Consider the following 23,998-nt stretch of genomic DNA (forward strand, 5'->3'; position numbering starts at 1 on the left):
GAGTCCCATGGGATAACCTCCTCGTGGTCGCTATAATGTTGTTCTCGCTCTCAATGGAGCGTGTGATGAGTGACTCCAGTCAGGTCTCCATAGCAACCAAATTGACCCGGTTGCTAGGGAGGGTAGAGTCACATGGGGTAACCTCCTCGTGGTTGCTATAATGTGGTTCTTGCTCTCGGTGGGGCGTGTGGTGAGTGACTCCAGTCAGGTCTCCTAAGCAACCAAATTGGGTTGGTTGCTAGGGTGGGTAGTCACATGGGGTAACCTCCTCGTGGTCGCTATAATGTGGTTCTCGCTCTCGGTGGGGCGTGTGGTGAGTTGTGCGTGGATGCCACAGAGAATAGCGTGAAGCCTCCACATGCGCTACGTATCCATGGTAACACACTCAACAAGTCACATGATAAGATGTGCGGATTGACGGCCTCAGACGCGGAGGTAACTGAGATTCGTCCTCCACCACCCGGATTGAGGCACGTCACTACACCACCATGAGGACTTGTGTCTAAAGGTGGGTTCACTTACAACGCAAAGAAAATTTCGCTGGATTAAATTTGTGATAAACTTGCGTTCAGGCGAGTAACGCGACCCCGCGAGTATTCCCGCTTCTCTTCCGGAAAAGGACAGGAGGAGGGGCTTCTACTACCAGGTCGTCCAACTTCCTCGCTCGCTTTCCTCCAAACGATGTCTTTATCTGTCCGGTCTCTGTACATGTATGACGTTGTGTCATGTATGACACACCGCTACAACCATTATATCATCCATTTTTCCAGATTTCTTCTGCTACTACGTCAGTACGTCAGTGACATCCGGACAATCTCAATGCTGGTAGGCTTTCGCGACAACACGTCACGCGGATTTAGAAAAATGTGAACTCGCACGAGTACACGAATGAAGCGATGTCACGTGTTCGAGTCACGCCATTCGCTGCATTCGCATCTTTGCATTGGCTTTGCATGTTATCGAAACGCTTGCTTCGCGTTGTAAGTGAACGTACCATTAGAGCGCATTGGGAATGTGGCATTCCAAATTGGGGAGAAAATGGGAGAAAATCAACCTTTCCTCAAAGTGACAGAGACATCATATCTGACATGTTCACAGTATTTTAGATTACAGAAGAAGAAATAAAAGAACTCTCCTCAATAAATATACATGATAAAAGGTTAAATATACAATACAGTAAGACATAAAGAAGCTCCTCACAGTGCTAATCATTTCTCAGTACTATTTAGTGATGTGTCATTCTTCTTACGACCAATTTCAACGTTCGAAGCGCTTTCAGGATGTGACGACACGCATGCACTGTCCATGACGTCATATTTGGGGGGCGTGACGTGAGTGCGTGATGACGTAGCGCGGTGGAGAAGAGATGATGAATGAGACAGATGACACGGACAGAGCATGAAATGATCTGAATGATCAGTGTGTGGAGATGATGCTGATGCACAAACACACAGAAATGAACATTGAGGAGATTTGTGCCGATATATGGATGATGTTGTTCGCGGTTGATTTGCAGTGAACGCGCTGTTCGGGCATCATGATGAAACACTGATTCACATCATTCATGTCGGACTGAAACATTCGAGAAAAACAGCAACAACACGATCATCTTTACACACAAACAGCACGAGAGAGAGAGAGAGAGAGAAGCGAGCAAGATGGGGTATGTTACCATGATTTACTACATGTGACTCTGATAAACATCATAGTAATGAATGATTACATGCTGTTAACATGGTGCATGTCAGTGTTATGCATTGCTGCTACTGCAGAATATCATGGTACTGCCATTTAAATACTATGGTACTTGAATATGAATCTGGTTGTACTGACTGATATTCACATTTTTAAACATGGTTTAGCACCCCATGGTCTTACAATGATACAAGTTAAACGTGTGTGTATGTCTGGCACTTTTTTATTTATTTATTTATTTAGTAAATAATTTGCTGAATACTGCTTGAACAGATCTTTACACCATATATGCACAGATTATTTCATCATTTGCTTCAGGTGACGGATCACTGTGTTTTTTGTGTCTGAATTCAGTTTTGATGACATCATCGCATTATGACATCACAGTATTTAATGATCACTCTGAGATCAGATGATGTCATGTTGTTGTTGTTGTCGTTGTAAAAGTCCTTCCACTCTTCAGTGCTGTTCCAGAGACGGGTCCATAAATAGCTGTTGTATCTGAAGTGTACTAAATTAGCCAAACGAAACATGACGAAAGCAGGCAAATCTGCAGCAGTTCTGGAGCGGAGCGCACTGATTGGCCCTGTCAGAGATGATGTCATAATACTCAGTGAAAGGTTTCTGATGTCACATTTTTGGAAGTTAAGGGGACAATAAGCGAACGTGATATCTTTGATACGAATCACTATCGCGGCATCCGAATATCCATATATATATAGATTATGGCAATGGAGAAGCATGTCCGAATCTTAATGCGAGAAAAACAAGGGAGTAGATTTGGCTTGACAATTGGGTCGGGTTGTAGCGTGAAGCGTTTACCCATGTTCAGTGTTAATCTTGTACATATAATCCCTGACGAAAACGTTTGTTGACTAAGGGATTTTTTAGAATTGTATTTTTATTCCCAGTTTGGAACGCCCAATTCCCACTACTTAGTAGGTCCTCGTGGTGGTGTGGTTACTCACATCAATCCGGGTGGCGGAGGACGAATCTCAGTTGCCTCCGCATCTGAGACCGTCAATCCACGCATCTGATCACGTGACTCGTTGTGCATGACACCGCGGAGACTCACAGCATGTGGAGGCTCATGCTACTCTCCACGATCCACACACAACTCACCACATGCCCCATTGAGCGAACCACTAATCACCACCACGAGGAGGTTACCCCATGTGATCCTACCCTCCCTAGCAACCGGACAATTTGGTTGCTTAGGAGACTCACAGCATGTGGAGACTCATGCTACTCTCCGCAATCCACACACAACTCACCACAAGCCCCATTGAGAGCGAGAACCAATAATCACCACCACGAGGAGATTACCCCATGTGACTCTACCCTCCCTAGCAACCGGACAATTTGGTTGCTTAGGAGACTCACAGCATGTTGAGGCTCATGCTAATCTCCACAATCCACACACAACTCACCACATGCCCCATTGAGAGCGAGAACCACTAATCACCACGGAGGAGGTTACCCCATGTGACTCTACCCTCCCTAGCAACCGGACAATTTGGTTGCTTAGGAGACTCACAGCATGTGGAGACTCATGCTACTCTCCCCAATCCACACACAACTTACCACACGCCCCATTGAGAGCGAGAACCACTAATCACAACCACGAGGAGGTTACCCCATGTGACTCTAACCTCCCTAGCAACCGGGCCAATTTGGTTGCTAAGGAGACCCGGCTGGAGTCACTCAGCACGCCCTGAATTCAAAGTCGCGACTCCGGGGGTGGTAGCCAGCGTCCCGACAAAGTTTATTTTTTGTTTGGTCCACGATAACAAAGACAAGACAAAGTTACATCATGACGATAAGTAAACAATTTTATTAAAGCATACTATTGACGAAATGATACTTAAAGATATTAAAGAAACATCTAGAGAATCTACGCCCCTGGAGAAATACCCAGATGACCTACTATTTCCGGCGAGATTGTGAAGTGTGGATCGACTGGACCTTCAAAACATTGGATTCAAAGGAACGGCGGTAAATGGCGAGTTAGACGGCTCTATTTAACTGTAAGTGCTGTATATACCACACTAGGGTCGGACTGGCCGTCGGGAGATTTCCTGAACGGCTGGTCAAAGTAATGGCCACGGCACAGGGGAGGACTCGCCATTGGGAGAACTGGGACTTTTCCCGTTATGCAGAACGGGCCACTAAACGGCAGCGCGATATGCCAAAGGGGGCAGCGATTATGCAGAAAAGGACAGTGACACCCCCCCTCAGCTCAACAACTTTTGGGCCAGTTTCTATGTAAACTCCTGGGCTGATTTCTCTTCCCGGTCCGCCCCTGCCCCACCCTCAGTATATGTGACGCAAATTGCGGCATCATCACAGCCGCACGACTTGACTGTGCACTGCCTAGATTTTCAAATGGCATGACACAAACACGTGACATCGCTTCATTCGTGGTCATCGTCTGTGCACATCATCAGCGCATGCGCCTGCCATTGACTGTCCTGACAGAGGCTGTGCCTCGTTTGGAAGGCTGCGTCCTCCGGAGGTCGCATTTGTCGGCGGGATACGTCATCGAGGTCGTCTCCTTTCAGAATAGCGAGTTGGACACTTCGAATGCAGTTTTCGAATGCGACCTTCTTTCACAGGAATTCGGAGGATGCATGAGGTGTACCCTTCGTGGGTACTCACAACCCACAATTCTTTGCTTCAACAGATATTTGCCCGTAAATATGATGTTCAAACGCAAGGAATGTTAATTCCCAAGTTGAAGTACCTCAGTAGATGGGTGCAGAGTTGATAATATGTATAATTATCTTAATATGTAATTAAAGTATTAGACTAAAAGTACACCTGAGAAATCTATTTTCTTTACATCATTCTAACTCTCCTGAAATGTACCTCATGCGTTCCCTTGCCACTCGAAGCACTCGCGCTTGTTAAAGGGTGGCATGTTGTCATAGCAACCTTGTTACGTTCCATTTCCATTTGTCCTACGAAGGCCGTCTCGTTTAAACGACGCTTGTTTAAAGGAGGACACTCGGTGTACTGCAGCCTTCAAAGGACACCTACCTGTCGCAAAATTGTAGGCTAGAAGGGTTCTGATGAACCATCAACAAGCAGAGGAACAAGGCTGGAATATTCACCCAAAGGAAATAGAGAACAGGTGAAACACACACAATCAAGGGCTAACGAGGAGGTGTGGCCGGGGAGCAAATGAGTAGGAAGAGCACGTGACTTCTCCAGAGGGTCTGCCAGGGCGACAGCGGGCTCCTCCAAAAAAGTGACCCTTGGAGGAACTGTTGACACTCTCCCGTCCAAAAACCCTAGGAAGAGAAGGAGCGGTCCTTCTCTTCCTGGGGTTTTTGGACGGGAGAGTATCAGGAAGAGGACTCCACGTCTCGGAGGACGGCTGAGGAATCTGCTCCAGAAGATGGGAACGGTCACCCAAGGCATCATCCTCTAAAGCAGCAAAGTCTCTAAAACGGGTGGCGATGGAGATCAACTCCAGCACACTCCAGCTCACGGTTTCTCCTGGCGTCTGAGAGCCCTTTTCCACCAACATGGTTCGGGTTTCTGGAACGGTGTGAATTCTGGAACTGGTCTGCACGTTTCCACTGCAGACAAGGCCATTCCGGGATGGAAATACCGGTTACACGCAGCTGGCATCACGACAGTATACCCCGTTACACGCAGCTGCCATCACGACAGTATACCCCGTTACACGCAGCTGCCATCACGACAGTATACCCCGTTACACGCAGCTGGCATCACGACAGTATACCCCGTTACACGCAGCTGTCATCACGACAGTATACCCCGTTACACGCAGCTGGCATCACGACAGTATACCCCGTTACACGCAGCTGTCATCACTACAGTATACCCCGTTACACGCAGCTGCCATCACGACAGTATACCCCGTTACACGCAGCTGCCATCACGACAGTATACCCCGTTACACGCAGCTGGCATCACGACAGTATACCCCGTTACACGCAGCTGTCATCACTACAGTATACCCCGTTACACGCAGCTGCCATCACGACAGTATACCCCGTTACACGCAGCTGGCATCACTACAGTATACCCCGTTACACTAAGCTGCAATCACGACAGTATACCCCGTTACACGCAGCTGCAATCACGACAGTATACCCCGTTACACGCAGCTGGCATCACGACAGTATACCCCGTTACACGCAGCTGCCATCACGACAGTATACCCCGTTACACGCAGCTGCCATCACGACAGTATACCCCGTTACACGCAGCTGGCATCACGACAGTATACCCCGTTACACGCAGCTGGCATCACGACAGTATACCCCGTTACACGCAGCTGCCATCACGACAGTATACCCCGTTACACGCAGCTGCCATCACGACAGTATACCCCGTTACACGCAGCTGCCATCACTACAGTATACCCCGTTACACGCAGCTGCCATCACTACAGTATACCCCGTTACACGCAGCTGCCATCACGACAGTATACCCCGTTACACGCAGCTGGCATCACGACAGTATACCCCGTTACACGCAGCTGCCATCACGACAGTATACCCCGTTACACGCAGCTGCCATCACGACAGTATACCCCGTTACACGCAGCTGCCATCACGACAGTATACCCCGTTACACGCAGCTGCCATCACTACAGTATACCCCGTTACACGCAGCTGCCATCACTACAGTATACCCCGTTACACGCAGCTGCCATCACTACAGTATACCCCGTTACACGCAGCTGCCATCACTACAGTATACCCCGTTACACGCAGCTGCCATCACGACAGTATACCCCGTTACACGCAGCTGCAATCACGACAGTATACCCCGTTACACGCAGATGGCATCACGACAGTATACCCCGTTACACGCAGATGGCATCACGACAGTATACCCCGTTACACGCAGATGGCATCACTACAGTATACCCCGTTACACACATTCTGACCGTTCAAAACTGCACATGACTTCATATCTCTCCATGATATTCACAGTTTTGGGTGTAAAAATTTAATGAAAACTGTATGAAAAATATGGAAACTAAATATAGTTTTTGTGTTTTTAATTACATTTTAGTTTGTTGTCAAGGCAAGATTTTCATGTAGTTTGAGTTTTTTTTTAATCTTTATCTTATTTGATTTTAGTAAACCAAAATGTTTTTTATTAGTTTTGGTAAACAATAACAACCCTGTCATGAACTGAACCGAGGCGTGACCGCACTAATCAATAAGAATGTTTTACTGATTATGTGATTGATCAGGATGTTTAGAGCAGGACATATTAGCACAAATATTTCTAGAAGCCACTGATAGATCACTTATTCTCATATTAAACTGATATATAACTTAAATATAACATTAATGAAAGCAAATGTAATCACAAACCAGTTGTGTGTGTGTGTGTGTGTGTGTGTGTGTGTGTGTGTGTGTGTGTGTGTGTGTGTGTGTGTGCGTGTGATTGGTTGGATTGTGACTGCACTGTGACCAGATGGACAATCTCACCCTTGGCCTGTATGTGTGTTCATTAACTGAGTGTGTGTGTGTGTGTGTGAATAATGTGTGTGTGTGTGTAAGAGAACTGCTGATGTGAAAAGCTCATCAGCCAGTTTGACTTATCTCTGTGTTGTAATGGACAGAACAGAGATACACACACACACACTTGTTTGAACAATGGTCTGGTGTGTTGTAGTTAAATTCAGTGTCAGTTGTGTGTGATAAGAGCAGATTTCCTCCTACAATGTCAAAACACTCTTGAGTGCCAAACACACACACACTGATCGCACACTGATCGCACACACTGATCGCACACACACTGATCGCACACACACTACACACACACACACACACACACACACACACACTGATTGCACACATGAGAGGACTGTTCTGGATGTCCGGTGATGAATCCGCCGCTGACAGTAAAAGTGTGTGTAGAGTAAATAATTGATGGGGCACCAGAGGGTTCAAAACATTTCAACATTAATTCACATGTTCCTCTCAGACTGACATAATTAGTGACGTGCAACACAATATATTCATCAAAGTTGATGCGTCGTCTAAACAGTTTCGGTTTACTTTGTTACTCTGCGTGCTATTCTGTGTCATGCACTCAAGGACAAACCGGGAAACTGTTCACAAACATCTAAACGAGCACAAAACAACGAGATACATTATAGAAATCACCTCGTTCAGACGTCTGTGGGGGTTTAACCAACAGACATATTCAGTTATACTGCTTGTGTTGTAATTAATATCAGTAATTAGATGATGAATGAACGTGTGCTGTTAAATTACCGCCGCAGGTCTCTGTTGAACACACTTGAATAACGTTGTGAGACTGTACTCCAGAGACGCCCTGCACACCCTACAGTACTCCTGACCCACATTATAAACCCGCCCAACTTATTCATTTCACACACACTGGAGGTTAAGTCATGCACTAAATAGGGAGCAAGGGAGCATTCTATAGCTCTCTATAACTGTTCTGAGACCAGTGCAGACAGACAGCACACTGGAGATTAAGTCATGCACTAAATAGGGAGCAAGGGAGCATCCTATAGCTGTCTATAACTGTTCTGAGACCAGTGCAGACAGACAGCACACTGGAGGTTAAGTCATGCACTAAATAGGGAGCAAGGGAGCATCCTATAGCTCTCTATAACTGTTCTGAGACCAGTGCAGACAGACGCATACTGGAGGTTAAGTCATGTACTAAATAGGGAGCAAGGGAGCATCCTATAGCTCTCTATAACTGTTCTGAGACCAGTGCAGACAGACAGCACACTGGAGGTTAAGTCATGCACTAAATAGGGAGCAAGGGAGCATCCTATAGCTCTCCTATAACTGTTCTGAGACCAGTGCAGACAGACAGCACACTGGAGGTTAAGTCATGCACTAAATAGGGAGCAAGGGAGCATCCTATAGCTCTCTATAACTGTTCTGAGACCAGTGCAGACAGACAGCACACTGGAGGTTAAGTCATGTACTAAATAGGGAGCAAGGGAGCATCCTATAGCTCTCTATAACTGTTCTGAGACCAGTGCAGACAGACAGCACACTGGAGGTTAAGTCATGCACTAAATAGGGAGCAAGGGAGCATCCTATAGCTCTCCTATAACTGTTCTGAGACCAGTGCAGACAGACAGCACACTGGAGGTTAAGTCATGCACTAAATAGGGAGCAAGGGAGCATCCTATAGCTCTCCTATAACTGTTCTGAGACCAGTGCAGACAGACAGCACACTGGAGGTTAAGGCATGTACTAAATAGGGAGCAAGGGAGCATCCTATAGCTCTCTATAACTGTTCTGAGACCAGTGCAGACAGACAGCACACTGGAGGTTAAGTCATGCACTAAATAGGGAGCAAGGGAGCATCCTATAGCTCTCTATAACTGTTCTGAGACCAGTGCAGACAGACAGCACACTGGAGGTTAAGTCATGCACTAAATAGGGAGCAAGGGAGCATCCTATTGCTCTCTATAACTGTTCTGAGACCAGTGCAGACAGACAGCACACTGGAGGTTAAGTCATGCACTAAATAGGGAGCAAGGGAGCATCCTATAGCTCTCTATAACTGTTCTGAGACCAGTGCAGACAGACAGCACACTGGAGGTTAAGTCATGCACTAAATAGGGAGCAAGGGAGCATCCTATAGCTCTCTATAACTGTTCTGAGACCAGTGCAGACAGACAGCACACTGGAGGTTAAGTCATGCACTAAATAGGGAGCAAGGGCCCATCCTATAGCTCTCTATAACTGTTCTGAGACCAGTGCAGACAGACAGCACACTGGAGGTTAAGTCATGCACTAAATAGGGAGCAAGGGAGCATCCTATAGCTCTCTATAACTGTTCTGAGACCAGTGCAGACAGACAGCACACTGGAGGTTAAGGCATGTACTAAATAGGGAGCAAGGGAGCATCCTATAGCTCTCCTATAACTGTTCTGAGACCAGTGCAGACAGACAGCACACTGGAGGTTAAGTCATGCACTAAATAGGGAGCAAGGGAGCATCCTATAGCTCTCTATAACTGTTCTGAGACCAGTGCAGACAGACAGCACACTGGAGGTTAAGTCATGCACTAAATAGGGAGCAAGGGAGCATCCTATAGCTCTCTATAACTGTTCTGAGACCAGTGCAGACAGACAGCACACTGGAGGTTAAGTCATGCACTAAATAGGGAGCAAGGGAGCATCCTATAGCTCTCTATAACTGTTCTGAGACCAGTGCAGACAGACGCATACTGGAGGTTAAGTCATGTACTAAATAGGGAGCAAGGGAGCATCCTATAGCTCTCTATAACTGTTCTGAGACCAGTGCAGACAGACAGCACACTGGAGGTTAAGTCATGTACTAAATAGGGAGCAAGGGAGCATCCTATAGCGCTCCTATAACTGTTCTGAGACCAGTGCAGACAGACAGCACACTGGAGGTTAAGTCATGGTCTAAATAGGGAGCAAGGGAGCATCCTATAGCTCTCTATAACTGTTCTGAGACCAGTGCAGACAGACAGCACACTGGAGGTTAAGTCATGTACTAAATAGGGAGCAAGGGAGCATCCTATAGCTCTCTATAACTGTTCTGAGACCAGTGCAGACAGACAGCACACTGGAGGTTAAGTCATGTACTAAATAGGGAGCAAGGGAGCATCCTATAGCTCTCTATAACTGTTCTGAGACCAGTGCAGACAGACAGCACACTGGAGGTTAAGTCATGTACTAAATAGGGAGCAAGGGAGCATCCTATAGCTCTCCTATAACTGTTCTGAGACCAGTGCAGACAGACAGCACACTGGAGGTTAAGTCATGCACTAAATAGGGAGCAAGGGAGCATCCTATAGCTCTCCTATAACTGTTCTGAGACCAGTGCAGACAGACAGCACACTGGAGGTTAAGTCATGCACTAAATAGGGAGCAAGGGAGCATCCTATAGCTCTCTATAACTGTTCTGAGACCAGTGCAGACAGACAGCACACTGGAGGTTAAGTCATGTACTAAATAGGGAGCAAGGGAGCATCCTATAGCTCCTATAACTGTTCTGAGACCAGTGCAGACAGACAGCACACTGGAGGTTAAGTCATGGTCTAAATAGGGAGCAAGGGAGCATCCTATAGCTCTCTATAACTGTTCTGAGACCAGTGCAGACAGACAGCACACTGGAGGTTAAGTCATGTACTAAATAGGGAGCAAGGGAGCATCCTATAGCTCTCTATAACTGTTCTGAGACCAGTGCAGACAGACAGCACACTGGAGGTTAAGTCATGCACTAAATAGGGAGCAAGGGAGCATCCTATAGCTCTCCTATAACTGTTCTGAGACCAGTGCAGACAGACAGCACACTGGAGGTTAAGTCATGTACAAAATAGGGAGCAAGGGAGCATCCTATAGCTCTCCTATAACTGTTCTGAGACCAGTGCAGACAGACAGCACACTGGAGGTTAAGTCATGCACTAAATAGGGAGCAAGGGAGCATCCTATAGCTCTCCTATAACTGTTCTGAGACCAGTGCAGACAGACAGCACACTGGAGGTTAAGTCATGCACTAAATAGGGAGCAAGGGAGCATCCTATAGCTCTCTATAACTGTTCTGAGACCAGTGCAGACAGACAGCACACTGGAGGTTAAGTCATGTACTAAATAGGGAGCAAGGGAGCATCCTATAGCTCTCCTATAACTGTTCTGAGACCAGTGCAGACAGACAGCACACTGGAGGTTAAGTCATGCACTAAATAGGGAGCAAGGGAGCATCCTATAGCTCTCCTATAACTGTTCTGAGACCAGTGCAGACAGACAGCACAATGTTTATAATGTTTTATTTGAACATGGTTGACAGTGATTGGATGATGCTGGACGTTACTTTGAATCTGAATAAATTATGATAATGTCTGATGTAACATCTCAAAATCATGAATAATTAATGTAATGTTGACTTCTGTGTTATTTCCAGCTGAATTGGAGATCTACTGACTTATTAAATCCCCCTGAATCACTTGTGTTCATATTTGAGCAGTTTTCTAACTGAAATGCTGATGGATAAAATATGATGCTGCTCTAGAATTTGGCCAAAACGAGGTGCCGTACCTCAGGCCACGACCACAGTAATTAGTGTGTTTGAAAATGCATTAATGACCCCACGTTTACACCTCTCATCCACTCAAACTGCATTTCTCTCCACCACAACACATGCTTTGGGAAATGATGAGATTCCAGCATAAATAGACTCGAGTTTAGATAATATAATGATGTAGTCTAGTTGTTAGAAGCGTCAGGAGTGCGTCAGATGTCTTAAAATACCGAAAGCTTCATCGGCTCACGAGGTTTTGGACCAGAGACGAGCAAACACGGTATGTGGCACGAGGAAGCTCAAATGTTCAGTGTTGTGGAGGAACAGGGAAATGTGCTTTACATGATGGGATTTCCACTATGATCTCAGAGACGACACTGCCTGATAAACTGATAAACGCACACTCGTCTTATCTGCAGCGGCACGGATTAACTCTAGTCCTGGACTAAAGCGACATGGTAATGCTTCATAATCCAGGACTAGTCATAATCTGCGCTGGTGTAGGTCAAACTCAAATTACTGTCAGTTGTTCTTACTGGTGTTTGATCTCAGATGGCGTGACTGTGTGTGTTGTTCCTCATGTCCCATCATGCATTGCGGCTGCAAGAATCTCTATGAGTCTTCTGTCATCTTAGTGAGTGACACACTGTGGTTTTACTGATAATCTCTCAACACTATGTGTGTTTGTAGTGGATCATAATCGGTTGTCCGTGCGTTTGAATGCAGTGATGATGTCAGTACGGATCACACGTGTGCTGTTGTTTCTTCCAGGGAGCAGCCGATCTTCAGCACTCGCGCTCACGTCTTCCAGATCGACCCGAACACTAAAAAGAACTGGCTGCCCACCAGCAAACACGCCGTCACTGTGTCGTACTTCTACGACAGCACACGCAACGTCTACCGCATCATCAGCCTGGATGGGTCAAAGGTCAGAGCATGAGTGGTGATGTCATACAGTCAAACCGCAGTCTCACACACACACACACACACGAGAGAGTGGGCCTGTGGAGTAGGGCTGAAACGATTAGTCGACACTATCAACAATAAAAAATTGCTGACTAAAATCTTCGTTGTCGAATATTCGTTTGATGTCACTGAAGGTAACTTGAGATGACATTAAACTCTAATGATGATGTTTGAGAGCAGTGCTGCAGTTCACGACTGACTGATGAGAGGAAGAATTACACAGATCACAGATGCACTCGACACTTTACAAACAGTTCAGCTGATGCACATCACAAAGTATGAGTGAATTATAATGCAACAATACCAAATAATTAAATACAGAAGCACTCTCATTGTGGAATAAGTGGAGCCGGAGCTCTTTAAAGAAAACATCCTGACATTACATCTTTAATGCGGTTATATTTAATGCGTTACATCTTTAATGCGGTTATATTTAATGCGTTACATCGTTAATGCGGTTATATTTAATGCGTTACATCTTTAATGCTGTTATATTTAATGCGTTGCATCTTTAATGCGGTTATATGTAATGCGTTACATCTTTAATGCGTTACATCTTTAATGCTGTTATATTTAATGCGTTGCATCTTTAATGCGGTTATATGTAATGCGTTACATCGTTAATGCAGTTATATTTAATGCGTTGCATCTTTAATGCGGTTATATGTAATACGTTACATCTTTAATGCGTTACATCTTTAATGCTGTTATATTTAATGCGTTGCATCTTTAATGCGGTTATATGTAATGCGTTACATCTTTAATGCGTTACATCTTTAATGCTGTTATATTTAATGCGTTGCATCTTTAATGCGGTTATATGTAATGCGTTACATCGTTAATGCAGTTATATTTAATGCGTTGCATCTTTAATGCGGTTATATGTAATACGTTACATCTTTAATGCGTTACATCTTTAATGCTGTTATATTTAATGCGTTGCATCTTTAATGCGGTTATATGTAATGCGTTACATCTTTAATGCGTTACATCTTTAATGCTGTTATATTTAATGCGTTGCATCTTTAATGCGGTTATATTTAATGCGTTGCATCTTTAATGCGGTTATATTTAATGCGTCGCATCTTTAATGCGGTTATATTTAATGCATTGCATCTTTAATGCGGTTATATTTAATGCGTTACATATTTAATACGTTACATCTTTAATGCGGTTATATTTAATGCGTTACATATTTAATACGTTACATCTTTAATGCGGTTATATTTAATGCGTTGCATCTTTAATGCGGTTATATTTAATGCGTTGCATCTTTAATGCGGTTATATTTAATGCGGTTATATTTAATGCATTACATCTTTAATACGTTACATCTTTAATGCGGTTATATTTAATGCGTTGCATCTTTAATGCGGTTATATTTAATGCGTTGCATCTTTAATGCGGTTATATTTAATGCGGTTATATTTAATGCATTACATCTTTAATGCGGTTATATTTAATGCGTTACATATTTACTGCGGTTATATTTAATGCGTTACATCTTTAATGCAGTTATATTTAATGCATTACATATTTAATGCATTACATATTTAATGCGGTTATATTTAATGCATTACATATTTACTTCAGTTATATTTAATGCGTTACATATTTAATGCGGTTATATTTAATGCGTTGCATCTTTAATGCAGTTATATTTAATGCATTACATATTTAATGCATTACATATTTAATGCGGTTATATTTAATGCATTACATCTTTAATGCGGTTATATTTAATGCGTTACATATTTAATGCGTTACATCTTTAATGTGGTTATATTTAATGCGTCACATCTTTAATGCGGTTATATTTAATGCGTCACATATTTAATGCGCATATTTAATATGTTACATATATAACACATATTTAATGCATATTATATTTAATATGTTACATATTTAATGCGGTTATATTTAATGCGTTGCATCTTTAATGCGGTTATATTTAATGCGTCGCATCTTTAATGCAGTTATATTTAATGCGTTGCATCTTTAATGCGGTTATATTTAATGCTTTACATATTTACTGCGGTTATATTTTATGCGTTACATCTTTAATGCGGTTATATTTAATGTGTTGCATCTTTAATGCGGTTATTTAATGCGTTACATCTTTAATGCGGTTATATTTAATGCGTTACATCTTTAATGCGGTTATATTTAATGCATTACATATTTACTGCGGTTATATTTAATGCGTTACATCTTTAATGCGGTTATATTTAATGCGTTACATATTTAATGTGTTGCATCTTTAATGCAGTTATATTTAATGCATTACATATTTAATGCATTACATCTTTAATGCGGTTATATTTAATGCGTTACATCTTTAATGCGGTTATATTTAATGCGTTACATCTTTAATGCCGTTATATTTAATGCGTTACATATTTAATGCGATTATATTTAATGCGTTACATATTTAATGCGGTTATATTTAATGCGTTGCATCTTTAATGCGGTTATATTTAATGCGTTACATATTTAATGCGGTTATATTTAATACGTCACATCTTTAATGCGGTTATATTTAATGCGTCACATCTTTAATGCGGTTATATTTAATACGTACATCTTTAATGCAGTTATATTTAAAGCAGTTATATTTAATGCATTACATATTTAATGCGGTTATATTTAATGCGTTACATATTTAATGCGGTTATATTTAATACGTACATCTTTAATGCAGTTATATTTAATGCATTACATATTTAATGCGGTTATATTTAATACGTACATCTTTAATGCAGTTATATTTAAAGCAGTTATATTTAATGCATTACATATTTAATGTGGTTATATTTAATGCGTTGCATCTTTAATGCTGTTATATTTAATGCATTACATATTTAATACGTTACATCTTTAATGCGGTTATATTTAATGCATTACATATTTAATGCGGTTATATTTAATACGTTACATCTTTAATGCGGTTATATTTAATGCATTACATATTTAATGCGGTTATATTTAATGCGTTACATATTTAATGCGGTTATATTTAATATGTACATCTTTAATGCAGTTATATTTAAAGCAGTTATATTTAATGCATTACATATTTAATGTGGTTATATTTAATGCGTTGCATCTTTAATGCTGTTATATTTAATGCATTACATATTTAATACGTTACATCTTTAATGCGGTTATATTTAATGCATTACATATTTAATGCATTACATATTTAATGCATTACATCTTTAATGCGGTTATATTTAATGCGTTACATCTTTAATGCAGTTATATTTAATGCATTACATATTTAATGCATTACATATTTAATGCGTTGCATCTTTAATGCGGTTATATTTAATGCGTTGCATCTTCTACCGCTAGTCTTAAAGAGACAGTACCGTTTTAGCACTTCAGTGTTAATACTTGTAAACAGCACAAATTATGCATGTTAACAATGAACATAATAAAATATACAGTATATATTACTGTAAATATAATTGGTGCAGTTTAAAGATATCATATTACTGATGGATTTCATGCATTTGTAAATTTTTAGAAAGCTCAAATATGATGTACTATAAATAATAAATGTTTTACAGTATTTGTATTGTGATACAGTATATAAACATGTTTTCATGCGTTCCAACAGTGCTCTGTGTAATTGTGATACTTTGTTTCGTGCAGGCGATCATCAACAGCACCATCACACCAAACATGAACTTCACCAAAACATCGCACAAGTTCGGTCAGTGGGCGGACAGTCGCGCCAACACAGTCTACGGGCTCGGCTTCTCGTCTGAAGCTCATCTGAGTAAAGTGAGCGCTCACAATTCACCATTGTTCTTATTCAATATGGCTGCATTTCCTGTTTTCATCGTTTGCTTGTTTCTGTTTGTCCGTCTGTAGTTTGCAGAAAAATTTGCAGAGTTTAAAGAAGCGGCGCGATTAGCGAAAGAGAAATCTCAGGAGAAGATGGAGTTAACCAGCTCCCCATCACAGGTACATCACTAAAACTATCTCACAGAATCATTTTCACACACTTGCAGCGCTAATTATATTCTTGTTTTTACTTTTAAAACTCTTTACATCACATTATCTCTCAAGCGCAAACCGGTCTCGTGTTTTCCGCGCTTAAAGGTAAGGAGGAACCACCAGAACCCTTATGATCCAACAAAACCCCCGGCAGCACCCATCCAAACCTCTTATGGTGCGTTCACATACAATGCGAAGTGAGCATTTCGCGCAGCACAATTACATACAAAGTCGATGCGAATGAAGCAAATGGCACAAAGCAAACACGCTTCATTCGTGTATTCGCGCAAGTTTAAATTTTTCAACTTGAACCAGAACTCCGTGTGACTTGTGGCGCAAAAGTCTATCAGCATTGAGATTGTCCGGATGTCACTGACGTACTGACATAGTAGCAGAAGAAATCTGGAAAAATGAATAAAATAATTGTTGTAGTGGCGTATGTGGACACACGGAATTGTACGACACAACATCATGCATGTGCAGAGACCGGACGATAAAAGACATCGCTTGGAGGAAAGTGAGCGAGGAAGTTGGACGACCTGGTAAGTTTGGTAAATATGCGCGACTACTTGATTCCAGCGATTGGTTGAACGTTACTATGAACAAAGTCGTAGAAGCCCCGCCTCCTGTCCTTTTCCGGAAGAGAAGCGGGAATACTCGCGCTAGCAATGCGAGGCGAAAATTGTCTTTGCGTTGAATGTGAACGCACCATTAGACCCTGAGCCCAACTGAACCAGTTAACCCTTTAAGCTCTGAAGGTATTTTTAAGGATTTCTTGTTTTAGTGGCGTACCCAAAATTAAAGGCTTAAAACTCGACAAACACAAGGAGGGTCAATGTTCCTTATTGTTGTAAAGAAAATTGTTTTAATGATATGGATTATGAGACATTCTGAGACTCTCAGACTAAGAAACTGCTGAAAAATCACAAAGATAATTTTTATTTTTTGACATATTATATCTCTGGATGGATATATAATAAGGCAGCTCCGAAAAACTGCTTTTGTTTTCTTCGCAATCATGTCGACTGTATCTGAGAAACATTTTGTATTTATACGACAAAGCGATCAAAAGTTACAATTACAAATATAATGTGATCATAGTGTCCAAAAACATCTCCAAACAAATAAAAGATAATAATTGTACATAAGAACTAATTACACATGCAAACACAACAATGACTAAAGGTTTGCATAGCATGCAGACATGATTTTACTCATGAGATTTCACAGAATGAGTTTCATTCTGTGTCATTTGAGTCATCATTGAGTCTGTGTCGTGTATTTGGCGCCATCTCCTGGTGGTCATATGTAACATTGTGCTTCATGTGGATTATCTAATGATCTATACATCTGATTATCTTGTGTGTGGACTCGATAGAAAGATAATCACCTCCTCTTGATATGTGATATTGTGTTATATTGTTACGTTCCATTTATACTGAAGTTATAAGTGATAACGCGGCATATATGCAACACTAACATAATTGTCAAAGACATATATTTAGCTGTTACTCGCTATATTTTAGTCTGTGAGTAAAACAAATAGTCTGGTTGTATTTTACTCTTTAAGAGCTTTCCAACAACATATGACACATTAATATATGATCAGTTTGATGTTTTACTGATGTGCAATAATATGTGCAGCGCAATTAACTTTATATAAATGCTCAAAATGTAACACTTCTGATTTGACCTCAAATTTCAAAGCACTTGTTCAGTTTTGGTCATAATGTCACATGCATTGGAAAGTAGAGCTTCTAAACTTTCAAACGAAACCAGTTTTGTGTCCGTCAAGACTGCCGTTATTAATATTTTTATGAATGTTGTTTTCTTGCGGAGCCGTCGGCAGCTTAAAGGGTTAAACCATCAATGAATCTAAAAATCTATATGGACACAAACTAAAACAAATCCATCCTGAATCCCTTTAATTCCAAACATGAGCTGTAATTTACACACACCTCATTTACTCAATGTCAAACTGAGTTCTGCTGCTCAAATAACTCTTCATGTGCTTTTCTCATGATTTCACTCAATTCTCTAAAACACAAACAGATTCGGAGCAACACAAAGGTAAGAGTCAAATGATCCCAAAACCTCCCTTATCTAAACCATCGGTAACATCTGAAGCTCACTTGTACATCTCCATGTGTGAGTTTCCACCACAACAAGCCAATCAAATTCATTCGATCATTCCTATTGGCCGCTTCACAACATGAGTAAAGCAACACTCTTTAAAGCTTTTAAATGATTGACAGGTGTGTGTTTCACACCGATCAGATGTTAGTTTCGCACTCACAGATTGTTCCTTTATAACCTCAGAGATGTTGGTCATGTGACCACAGCCAGTGTAGAATTAATCATGCAAACATAAATCTTAACATAACACACATAATGAGTGTTTTCAAAGAGGTTTCCCCGAACACTTCTCCTCGTCTGCCATTTGTCGTGATTGTGTTTCTGTTGTTGTGTTTTTGACGTCACAGGAATCCGCGACAGACCTTCAGTCTCCAGTGACCCCTGAGAACATCAACGGAACCGACGAGCGAGTGACGCCTGTCGCCGCGTTCAACACCGAGAGCCGCGCGGAGCTCAACGCTGTACCGTTCCCTCACAGGTGACCAGAGTTATTCATTCTGTTTATTATCCCTTTAAACTCAGAAGGGCCTACGAGAAAAAATATAATTGTCAAAATGACAAGGAAGTTCAGTTACATGGTGTGCGGCTGATGGGTTGAACAGGTGACCTCAACCTACGCACACAATCAGAAGCTGTCAAAATATATAAAGCTGCTACTCGCCTCACGCAGTACACTGGGAAATGGCTACAGCAGCGCAGTATGTGTAGTGTTATCCCTCCACCTCCCCAGGACCACCTGTCTAGATCTGCTTTTTAACTCATCATATATTCATGTGTCATATGTTGTTGGAAAGCTCTTGAAGAGTAAAATACAACCAGACTATTTGTTTTACTCACAGACTAAAATATAGCGAGTAACAGCTAAATATATGTCTTTGACAATTATGTTAGTGTTGCATATATGCCGCGTTATCACTTATAACTTCAGTATAAATGGAACATAACAATATAACACAATATCACATATCAAGAGGAGGTGATTATCTTTCTATCGAGTCCACACACAAGATAATCAGATGTATAGATCATTAGATAATCCACATGAAGCACAATGTTACATATGACCACCAGGAGATGGCGCCAAATACACGACACAGACTCAATGATGACTCAAATGACACAGAATGAAACTCATTCTGTGAAATCTCATGACTAAAATCATGTCTGCATGCTATGCAAACCTTTAGTCATTGTTGTGTTTGCATGTGTAATTAGTTCTTATGTACAATTATTATCTTTTATTTGTTTGGAGATGTTTTTGGACACTATGATCAATTATATTTGTAATGTTAGTAACTTTTGATCGCTTTGTCATATCAACACAAAATGTTTCTCAGATACAGTCGACATGATTGAGAACAAAATAAAGCCGTTTTATTTACACCCAGAGATATATAATTTAAAAATATTTTTTTTGTGTGATTTTATGAGGCCTAGTCCACACTAATACGTTTTCGTTTGAAAGCGCGTCTTTTTCTCTCCGTTTTGGCCTTCCGTCCACACTGAGACGGCGTTTTTTAAAACGCACTCCAAAGTAGATACATTTGAAAACGCCATTTTGGCGCTTTGGAAAACGATGACGCATTTTTAGTCATGTGATCTATCCAACCAAAACAATCAAGATGGCGGCCGGTGTTATAGCGGCACTGTTGTGCCCGATACTCACTTTGATAGCATTGTTAAAAAATGTACGTCACGTTGTACAACCTTCACATTGCGTTCCTTCAAAGGCGACAGAACACGAGGACAATTGCGCTTCAGAGCGTACATGCAGCGGGGATTTCCCGCATGCGCAGTGACATGATTTAAGCATTTTCATACGTTTCAGTGTTGACCATAGACTGTAAAAAAAGATGGCCGACGCCCCTTCGCTCTTTTCCATCTGTGAGAACTGAAGCCACCAGTGTCCCGATATGGCGCTGACATCTTGGGACTTGAGTCTGCGCAGTTGCGATTTCAGGACCAGACCTGCGCAGTAGTGAGCAGGAAGTAAAGCCGCGAAATCAAGGCCCCGCCCTCACTCTCGCTGAATCAAATCGCAAGGACACGCCCCTTTTGACTTATGACGGTGTGAAATAATTAATTATAGAAATGTAGATATTAAATTTAAAGCTCCAATCTCCTCAGTCCTCCGAAGATCCCGAAAAAAAGTCAGTTGGTGCTTCAGTGACTACTTCACTCAGAGAACCTGTCAATCACAGCTGTCAATCATGATGTCACAGCAGCGTTTTTATAGCATCAAATAACTAAAAACAAACTTATTTTGAAAACAAACACTTGAAATGACATCAACGTGATAGAAACGACAGTAAATGACAGAAACTATCTTTGGAAAAAAGATATGTGAAGTGTAATTTAATTGTTTAGTTGGTCTCACGTCCCGTTGAATAACATGGGGAGGCGGGGCTTATGACCTATACTAGGACCAGCCACCGGGGGGCGATCGAGACGTTTTGGCTTCACTTTTGAGGGCTTGTGCGGCACACTTGGTTTGGACGAGCAACTTTTGGAAAACATTAGTGTGGACGGAGAGCGTTTTGAAACGAAGACGCCATTTTCAAACATATCCGGATTAATGTAGACGTAGCCTCAGAGTCTCCGAATGTGTCATAATCTATATAGTTAAAAACGCTGAACGATTTCTTAACAATGATACCGAACACTGAAACAGGAAATCTTTAAAAACACCTTCAGAGGCAAACATCACTATTACTATTAAAAAATGCTGTACATTCACAGTGAAGTCTCATTAGGTGCATGTTACTGAAATAAAGCTGCCATCTTATTCATGGTTCTATTGGAAGAGTTGAAAACCAAGAACTGAGTCTCTTTCAGCCCGTCAATATTTCCTGCCACTGTTAAAGTTGTTCTGCGCTCCCGTGTGGTTTAGACTCGCCATGTGTCGATTAATGCATTCATCTATATTTCATACTGCGCCGGCCACTCTGGACACTAAAGCATTAAATTAAAACACTGTGTTAGACAAACATTAAATATGAATGCAAACGCACTTAAATCACTTCATGGAAAGCTCTTGGAGCGTGTCCGCGTCTCTGACAATCACAGTTGCACAATTTGGCAGCAAAGCTTCAGTTGTTTATGTTTATTATTGTGGAGTCACATTTATTTATTTGAATCAATCGCAGAATATCAAGTGAGAAACTCCTGCTACATTCAGTTCCTCTAACACTTCTTGTGTTTGGTTCGTACAGCTCGACGTCCATCACTAAACACTGGGAGGCGGAGCTCGCCACTCTAAAGGGAAACAACGCCAAATTAACGGCGGCGCTGCTCGAGTCCACCGCTAACGTCAAACAGTGGAAACAGCAGCTGGCGGCGTATCAGGATGAGGCCGAGAGACTGCACAAACGGGTCAGAGGTCAAACAAACGCAACAGAGATGTCGACTCTCCGTAACTGTACGTGATGATCACATGATTCTCTGTGTGTGTGTTTGTCAGGTGACAGAGCTGGAGTGTGTTAGTGGACAAACAACAGGCATCAAAACACAGAAAACTGAACTGAATCAGACCATTGAAGAACTTGAAGCCGAACTCAAAGCTAAGGAGGAGGTCAGACTCCCACTGCTAACAACCGTTGAACTGATTCATACCTGAAACCATTACTGAGTGAATTTCATCCTCACAGGAACTGGAGAAGCTGAAAGAGGAAGTTGAAAACGCCAACCAGCTACAAACACAGAAAGATTCACTCACACAGAAGCTGCAGGTAAACAAACCTCAACGACGTGTGATACGGTTTAACCTGTTAAAGCCTTTTGAGGATATTCAGTGTATATACAGCATGTCAATATTGATGTATTTGCTCTGATATTATCAGAGGGGTCTGTGGGTGGGGCCAGGAGCATTTAAAAAGTCAGTCAGATGACTATCACACCTAGAGTCGTGAGTTTGAATCCAGGGCGTGCTGGGTGAGTCCAGTCGGGTCTCCTTAGCAACCAAAATTGGCCCGGTTGCTAGGGAGGGTAGAGTCACGTGGGGTAACCTCCTCGTGGTCACTATCATGTGGTTCTGGCTCTCGGTGGAGCGCGTGGTGAGTGACTGCAGCCAGGTCTCCTTAGCAACCAAATTGGCCTGGTTGCTAGGGAGGGTAGAGACACATGGGGTAGCCCGGTTGCTAGGGAGGGTAGAGTCACATGGGGTAACCTCCTCGTGGTCGCTATAATGTGGTTCTCGCTCTCTGTGGAGCGCGTGGTGAGTGACTCCAGCCAGGTCTCCTTAGCAACCAAATTGGCCCGGTTGCTAGGGAGGGTAGATTCACATGGGGTAACCTCCTTGTGGTCGCTATAATGTGGTTCTCGCTCTCGGTGGAGCGCGTATTGAGTGACTCCAGCCAGGTCTCTGTAGCAACCAAATTGGCCTGGTTGCTAGGGAGGATAGAGACACATGGGGTAGCCCGGTTGCTAGGGAGGGTAGAGTCACATGGGGTAACCTCCTCGTGGTCGCTATAATGTGGTTCTCGCTCTTGGTGGGGCGTGTGGTGAGTGACTCCAGCCAGGTCTCCTTAGCAACCAAATTGGCCCGGTTGCTAGGGAGGGTAGAGACACATGGGGTAACCTCCTTGTGGTCGCTATAATAATTAATTAATTTTTGCATTTATGTTACATGAAATAACAAGATAAGTGCTGAAAACCTTCGTGTTGGAAATGGCGCCACCTAGAGGCAACGATGTATAAATATGAATATGACGAGGGACTAAAAACTAAATGTTTTTCATTCCGGTTCATTCTGAGCAGAAACTGTATTTATTTGTTGGTTTTCCATTGGTAACCAGTTAGAACAAAAATTAAAGATACAGTGCCTATAATAAGTATTCACCCCCTTTGAGTCTGTGTTTAGTAGATGGCTGATGTGGATAGGTCTCTATCTGGACACTGCAATTTTTCCTCACTCCACAGATTTTAATATGAGTTGTGGTCTGAACTCTGATTCGGCCACTCAAGGACATTAACTTTGTTGTTTTGAAATCATTCTTGTGTAGCTTTGGCCGTTTGCTTTGGATCTTGCTGGAAAACAAACCTTCTCTCAAGTCTCAGTTCTCTTGCAGACTGCATCAGGTTTTGCAGCATTAATCTATCCCTCTACTTTTACAAGCCTTCCAGGGCCTAATGCAGAGCGGCAACCGCACAGTGACAGT

At 42.2% G+C, this 23,998-nt stretch overlaps 1 protein-coding gene across 1 annotated transcript in view; it reads left to right on the forward strand.

Annotated features, from left to right (window-relative positions):
• Positions 1–1,346: 1,346 nt before the first annotated feature.
• LOC127628198 (homer protein homolog 1-like) overlaps positions 1,347–23,998 on the forward strand; it is a 28,849-nt gene continuing 6,197 nt past the window's right edge. The window contains exons 1-8 of the mRNA XM_052104961.1: positions 1,347–1,663; positions 12,507–12,663; positions 16,359–16,490; positions 16,581–16,673; positions 19,190–19,320; positions 22,055–22,214; positions 22,303–22,413; positions 22,490–22,570. Coding sequence (XP_051960921.1) covers positions 1,659–1,663; positions 12,507–12,663; positions 16,359–16,490; positions 16,581–16,673; positions 19,190–19,320; positions 22,055–22,214; positions 22,303–22,413; positions 22,490–22,570 — 870 coding nt within the window. The 5' untranslated portion in view covers positions 1,347–1,658. The remainder of the gene's footprint in view (positions 1,664–12,506; positions 12,664–16,358; positions 16,491–16,580; positions 16,674–19,189; positions 19,321–22,054; positions 22,215–22,302; positions 22,414–22,489; positions 22,571–23,998) is intronic.

Source organism: Xyrauchen texanus, chromosome 34 (genome assembly GCF_025860055.1).
Source record: "Xyrauchen texanus isolate HMW12.3.18 chromosome 34, RBS_HiC_50CHRs, whole genome shotgun sequence".
Lineage (NCBI taxonomy): Eukaryota > Metazoa > Chordata > Actinopteri > Cypriniformes > Catostomidae > Xyrauchen > Xyrauchen texanus.